This window comes from Canis lupus, chromosome 4 (genome assembly GCF_003254725.2).
Source record: "Canis lupus dingo isolate Sandy chromosome 4, ASM325472v2, whole genome shotgun sequence".
Taxonomy (NCBI): domain Eukaryota; kingdom Metazoa; phylum Chordata; class Mammalia; order Carnivora; family Canidae; genus Canis; species Canis lupus.
The window spans coordinates 4,450,508-4,458,005 of record NC_064246.1 but is presented as its reverse complement, the minus strand read 5'-3'; the positions used below and the strand labels follow the sequence as shown (position 1 = coordinate 4,458,005).

The 7,498-nt window shown below is 45.5% G+C and overlaps 1 protein-coding gene across 6 annotated transcripts in view; it reads right to left on the bottom strand.

Annotated features, from left to right (window-relative positions):
• Positions 1 to 1,292: 1,292 nt before the first annotated feature.
• GNG4 (G protein subunit gamma 4) overlaps positions 1,293 to 7,498 on the bottom strand; it is an 80,620-nt gene continuing 74,414 nt past the window's right edge. For all 6 annotated transcript variants that reach the window (XM_025448550.3, XM_025448553.3, XM_025448554.3 and 3 more), the window contains one exon: positions 1,293 to 4,874. In XM_025448550.3, coding sequence (XP_025304335.1) covers positions 4,746 to 4,874 — 129 coding nt within the window. In that variant the 3' untranslated portion in view covers positions 1,293 to 4,745. The remainder of the gene's footprint in view (positions 4,875 to 7,498) is intronic.

Below are 7,498 nucleotides of genomic sequence, written 5' to 3'. Positions count from 1 at the left end.
AACTAGGGGTGGTAGAAGGGGAGGAGGGCGGGGGATGGGAGTGAATGGGTGACGGGCACTGGGGGTTATTCTGTATGTTAGTAAATTGAACACCAATAAAAAATAAATTAAAAAAAATAAAAAAAATAAAATGGAAAAAAAGAAATACATGTAATGATATATACTTATATATCATAAAATAAAATAATTTGTTTGAATTAAAAAAAAAAAAAGAAACCAGATGGGGAGGGCAGAGCAGTATGCCAATGCCATCCAGGAGATGAAGCTCCTGGGGCAGGGTAGGGAGCATCATTCTGGTCCTCTATAAAGGCCGCTCATGATCTGGTATCTTCTCATCATCCTGAAGAGCTGAAGGAGATGGAAGTGTAAATAAATATTCTAAATTATTTCCACAGTCATATTCTTTCCAGGTCAAAATGTTAAGTGTTGCTGTTATCAATATTATTGTTCTAATTATTGTGATGATTATAATTATTTTCATTTCAAATTTGAACAGTCACCAGAACAAAATTCCTTTGACCTTTGGCTTGCTCCCCTTCTCTGGCTCCCTTGGAGGGAGGCTGCTGACAATTCATAGACTCATTGTGCTGTTCCATGGGGGGCTGGAAACCAGAATCAAAGGTAAGACTTTTTGACTCATGTAGTGGGAGTCCCAGCGTGAGGCTACTCTGTGATCACCCGGAATTCAATATTCACTCTCTGCAAGGAGGTGGCCACATGGTAGCTGAGAGCAAAAAGACAGCACTGCAGGTCCCTCAGAATCGATCAGAGGCTTGGAAGGGCGTCTACAGCCTGCAGTGGGTGGGAGCGCAGTTGAAGCCATGTCTGCCTCAGGGTGTCTGTGGCCTGGGCGGCGGAGGCCAGGGCTGCTTTCAGAAAACCACCATCGTGGAGCCAGCTGGTGCCTTTGCTATGGTTTCTTCCTTTAAAGATGGCATGTGATAATAGGGTTTTGTGGCAGGCCAGCCCCTCCTGTTCATTCCTGATGGCCAGGAGGTAGGAGAGGCTGAGAGGGGGTCACCGGCTTATTCACAAACAGATTGATCCAAGTGGGAAATCCCAGCAGGGTTCCTAACTGTTTTCCCAAAAGACAGAGATCCCACAGCACAGCATTTGCATTGTGTATCCTGTTCCCAGGGAACCACCTGCATTCTGCTCAAAGCTGTGGATTATAAGTATTTCAAATTTCAAAATGTTGTCAAATACACTCTGAACTGCTCCACTAATGATGTTCTACCTAAAGAGGAGTAAAAAATTAAGCTAAGTGCAAAAAAAAACCCCACCTAGTAGGATTCTTGATTGCTAACCACACAAACCTTTATTGATGTACAACATACATACAGAAAAGTACATAATCAAAAGTATACAGCTTGAAGAATTTTCACAAACTGGACACACTCAGGTTACTAGCAGCCGGATCCACACACAGAACATTCTAGAAGCTCCCCTTGTCCCCCCTCTGGTTCCTATCCTCTGAAGAGTAACTAATACTCCCTACTTGCAACAGCACAGATTAGCTTTGCTGGGTTTTGCGCTTGACATAAATGGAATCACGTAGTGTGAACTTGCTGTATGTCGTGAGACTCCCACTGTGCTGAGATCATTTGTTCCCACTGCTGCACAGGATTTCACTGTGTGAATATACCAGAATCTGTTTATCCATTCAATGTGTGCATGGGAGTGCTTTCTGGCTTTGGGTTTTTCCGAATAGTGCTTCTATGAACATTCTAGTACTTTTCTTTTGGTGAACACATAGACACGTTTCTGTAGCGTACACACCCAGGGATCGAGTTTTTAGGTCATACGATATGTACATCCAGCCCAGCCTATTTCATGGAAGAATAAGAAATTTACTGGATGGAGCTTACGGGCTCAAAGAATTGACAGAACATTAGAAGGGAGACCTAGGAGGACGTAGGGAGCGGGGGGCACCAAGACAGCCCAGTGGGGCCGGGAACAGAGCAGGAATGGTCTACTCAGGACTGTCATTCCTGGACATTGTTAGCAGTGGGCACAGAACCCCGGCAGCCTGCCAGTCTCAGATGCCTCCCCTGCTGGGCCACTGCTGCCCCAGGGCCACCGCAGCTCCCATAAAACAAACCTCAGCATCTTTTCATTTCTGTGCCTATTGCTTGGGGCTCAAGGTCCAGGCAAAGGAGTCCAGACAGTTCACATGAAGTCATAGGCCCCTCCCTGGCTGGCCTGGGGCTGGGAGGGGGGTACCTGAGAGGCAGGGAAGATCTTCCCCCTTCAGCATCCACAGTGAAAGGGAGCACTATCGCAGCCCACTAAATTTCTACGTAAGGGGTGATATCCCCCTGTAGGGAGGGGGCTCAGATGCTGGAAAGCCAAACTGCCAACAAGATGTGACAACTGTCCACGACAGGCATGCTCCCTTTCGTTCACTTCCCGATGAGTGGCTAGCAGGGCGAGGGCTCATGCACCTGCTTTTGTATCTCATAGCCCAAGTGCATGACCTTGCTTTTGGGAAGAGGGCAGTGAGTTCAGGGACGCTTGGGAAGGGGATAAGCCACAAAGACAGAAAAGCATCTCATGGAGGAATATAAGGTCGAACAAGAGGAAAAGGAGAAAGAGACAGACAAAGGAAAGGGACAGGAAAAGTGAAAACAAAGAAGAGAAAGTCTGAAGGAAACTGAGAAGCACACTTTCTTCCTGACCCGATTTAGCCAGCTTCCGTGCTGTCCTACTTTTTCAGCTTCTCTGATGTGCTTTTCTGAATTGTGCTTTGCTTTATCAGGTTAATGATGTTGACATGGACCACGGAATAAAGAGCTCCTGGTCATAAACTGAGATAGAGAAGGGTTTGAAGTCTTATTATCACACACAGCATACAATTCTGCTGTCGTCAGAGCACACAGCTTCCTAACCTCCCTGGTAATATCAGTGAGCTTTAATGAAACAGAGAATCGCTTTCAACAAAAGAAGCAAAGAATAAAAATGTAATAAAACCATTTGCAAAGTGGCAAGTTATTAATTGATCTGAATTATATTTGGCTCTTTGCAGGCAATTTTACATTATTCCTCCAACCGAACCATGTTTGTCTTTGAAGTCATGCACTCCTGCCAATGTTATATGATATTGGAGCATTTAGTAATTTGTTTTAAATGATAATCAGAGCTTTCATCTATGTAGCACCTCTCTGTGGCCTCCCAGATAGAAAGGCAGGAGGAGTAATTATCATTATCCCCAATTAGCAGGTTAGAACATGCCAGGCACACAGTGGCTTGCCCTGTATCGCACAGCGGGCTGCTGTGAGAGCCAGGGAGTGGCAGTTTCTACACCAACAGAAAAGCACTAACTTGGTCAAGGAGCTCTCTGCCCCCCGGTGTTTCTTCTCTTTCATCTTTTTTGTTTTCTAGATGGATTCTGCAACTTGGTCTCAGAAAAACCAAGAGCTGTCCAGTCGACCGCAGGGCATCCATGTATCTATGTATCATTGTCCGTAAGCTATTTGGGCCCAACATGCAAAGATGAGGAAAGAAGTGTGCTGCACTTATTTATATTAGAGAGAGAGACAGAACGAGCAAGTGGGGGGAGGGACAGAGGGAAGAGAAAGAGAGAGAGAGAGAGAGAGAATCAGAGAGAATCTTAAGCAGACTCCCTGCTGAGCGCAGAGCCTGACACGGGCCTTGATGCCAGGATCCTGAGATCATGATCTGAGCTGAAACCAAGAGTTGGCACTTAGCTAGACCTAGCCATCCACATGCTTCTCAGTTTTCCTCTCTTTAAAATAGACCTACTTTCCTGGCATTTATTAATTGCTGGAGGATTAAGTGAATACAGCCAATGCTCAGATAAGTGGATGACACAGAGGAAGCTGCTGCCCCTATGGTTCACTGCTCTGGGGCAGGAGCCATCCTGGTGACACCCCACAGGGCTGTGCCCAGAACAGGATCTTATTCTTTTAAAGGTTCTTTTCTTTTTATTTTTGCAATATTGAACAGGATCTTATTAATGCAGCCCATGTCAGGACTATGGAGGAGGAGCCAGAACAGGAGGAGCAAGAAGATGTGGCATATGTGGGGTGGGGTGAGACGGTGCCCTTGGCTGGCCCAGCTGGAGCCCACAAACAGATGGCTATCATGGTGTGCATTTACATTGAAGCTTGCTACAATATTCATAGAGCATCGACACTTGTAGAAGGACCACCTCCAAAGTGGTCGATGGTAATCAGACCCTCATTGGGGTCTGGGCCACATGGCTCCAGGTAGACACACATTAGGAAAGCCGTCTGACACTGTGGGTTCCTTCCTTCCTAATAGGATGATGGAAAAGCAGGAGATACAAAACATCCAGATGAAAACTTTATCCATCTATCTCAGTTGGTCAAAATGCTCTAATTTGCTACCAGAGTCTTGTGAATGGGGGGAGGGGACTATATTGTTTTTCTTTCCCGCAAATTAGTCCCTGAAATGTATGAACTTGATATTGAAAATGGGAACTGATTTACAAAACGAAACCCTTACACCCATACTTGTTTTGAGTTGGCACACTTGTTACTTGGCTACGAAAATGTCTATTTTCTTTGCTGGTAAAGAATGTAACATGAGAAGGAAAAGCAAAACTGAACTCAGCTAAGAAACCCAGTGAAGAGAGGCAGGCCCCAGCCATCCTGGTGGGGTAGGCCCGGTGCTGGCTGGAGGTCCCTAAGGCTGAGAGCATGCAGTCTCTAACCAGGGAATGGGTTGATGGAAGAGGAGCCCCGGCGGCATAACAAACACAGTCAGAGAATGGTACAAAAGAACTTCTTCTCTCGGAAGGGATTTTCTGACGCAGGTACTGGGATGATGAGAGGGTCTTCACGCACGTGAGCTTCACAGTAGGCCAGGAGATCCGCGGCTGCCTGGGACACCTGTGGGGGACATAGCACAGGTACTGGGTTAAGTGCCAGTTCACAGTAGGTGGAGCACAGAGGCATCCACATGGATGAGGCTGAGGACAGGCCATGTTGTGTGCACCACCAATGACAAGGCCACTTCTAGTCCAGAGAGAGGGGATCTGCTAATCCAGGGAGATGGGGTTCAAAGCCTGCCTTTGAGGAAAGAGGGGAGGCCTAGGGATGGTAGATGAATCCCCAGAGAGGAACAAGAGGGTCCGGCAGCCTTGTTCTACTCTCAACTGAGTTCATGAGTGGAGGCTCCAGGCCAGTAGCTTCATAATTACTCTGCTACACCATTTCTGGATGAATAAAGCAGAGCATTAGCCCTGGCCAAGCCAGCATGATTGTGTTTATTATTGTTATTAGTCATTGATTGCAATCCACTCTCATGACCAGCCCAGAGAGACCTTTCATCCTTTTCAACAGAACACATGCTAATAAGCATATTATATATATCACATACATGAGCTGCATACTCTAAGCACATGTTTTAATTCACAGTGGCCACTCCCCTGTGCAGGGAGCTGCTCCTGACCAGAGATCTCCTTCCCTGCCCTATTCTTTCCAGTCTTACCTGTGGACACATGGTAGTTGTGTACTGAACTATCCCCTGGTTCAAGCCCAGGGGTTCTAGAGGAGGAGCTGGGTGGTGGGTGGCAGAGGGCCAGGACGTGTTCTCTAATAGGAAAATAAAGGAAAATAAAGTTACCAGCTCATTTCAGCCAGGGTCTGGGTCATGTGCTCAACAGACAAATGGCCTGTGCATTAATGCGTCCTTCCAATTAGGTTGTTCTGCCTGCAAATGCTTCTTACAGGCGATAGGCAAGGGTAAGTATACAGCAGGCAAATGAGATCCTTCTGGCATATACAATGTTTAAATCTTCCCTAGAATGTTGAAAACATTCCACAAATGAATGAAAAAACTATTTTAGAGTCTCCAGTGTATACAAGCCACATACATTCCCTCTAGGTTTTTAAAACTGACCTATCTTCCAAAATTTTCTAGAAATTCTTCTTCTAATTTCCAGCCCAGACCTACCTTATGTAGCAGTGGCTGGAATCCTACAAATAATTCTGGTATAGATATATAAGGAATTTCCCCCTCAAATATAGCTGGAGGTTGAGCAGATGAGTCAACCTCAAACTTGACAAAGTCTGTGTGTTGGGGATGTGGAAGGGAGAAAGGGGTACCAATGAGCACCAGCCTTCCAGTTCCATTTCTGCCCCTAAGCTGGCTGTGTAACCTTCGGCAAGTAGCTCAACCTCTCTGAGCTTCCCTTTTCTCACTTGTAAAATTCAGAAGTGTTTGATATCTCTAAGATTCCTTTTATCCCAATCACTCAATCATTCTACCTCTAAGAGCACCATGGCCAATATTTTAGAACCTCCATAAAGGTATGCTGGTGACCCTGTCACCAGCTTTCTGGGCCGAGAAACATGATTTTCTGGTATGCTAAGAGTGGATCATCTCTCTCTCTCTCTCTCTTTCTTTTAAAGATTTTATTTATTTGAGAGAAAGAGAGCATGGGGCTGAGGAGCTGAGGGAGAGGGACAAGCAGATTCTGTGCTGTGTTCAGAGCTGGATGTGGGGCTCAGTCCCAGGACCCTGAGATCATGGCGTGAGCCAAAATCAAGAGTCAGACACTTAATTGACTAAGCCACCCATGCGCCCTTGGATCACCTATTGTAGCAGGTCCTTATTAAACAAGTTCAAGAGAAAAACAGAAAAACAATAGCTAATGTTTGCCAAATGCTTATTATGGTGTCAGGTACCATGTTAAATGCATCATCATATGCATTATGTCATTTAGTGCCTTTAAGTAATATTCTTTTTTTAAAGATTTTATTTATTCATAAGAGATGCAGAGAGAGGCAGAGACATAGGCAGAGGGAGAAGTAGGCTCCCTGCGAGAAGCCTGATGCAGGATTCAATCCTGGGACCCCAGGATCATGCCCTGAATCAAAGGCAGACACTCAACAACTGAGCCACTTAGGTGTCTCTTAAGTAATATTCTTAAAGCCACTTCACAGATGAGGAAACTGAGGTACAAATGTTAAGAAACTTGCCCAAGGTCACACAGCCAGTAAGAGAGAAAGCCAGAATTTGAAGCTCTGCTGTTCGGCCGCAGAATCTATATGCTGCAGTAGCCACCTGATTAAACTGATAATGAAAATATACCTGTCAGGTGTACTGGAATGTTCCGCAGGGCCAGCACACTCTCCTTATAGACCAGCTATCTGAGAACCCATTTGACCAATCAAGTGATTTATTTGCTTTGCTTCAGCATCTTCTCTACAAAACCTTAGCCCTAGTTTCTGTCGGTTGAATGCTCCTACTCATTTTCATTTGGTGCGCCCAATTTGAAAGGATATATGCTCAAATAAACTCTTGAAAAACTTGAAGAATGTGCTGGGGCACCTGGATGGCCAAGTTGGTTAAGTGTCTATCTTTGGCTCAGGTCATGATCCCAGGATCCTGGGATCTCTGCTCAGAGGGGAGCCTGCTTCTCCCACTTCCTCTGCCCCTCCTCCCTGCTTGTGTTCTCTCTCTTAAACAAATAAAATCTTTTAAAAAAGGAAAAACTTTAATGTACCTC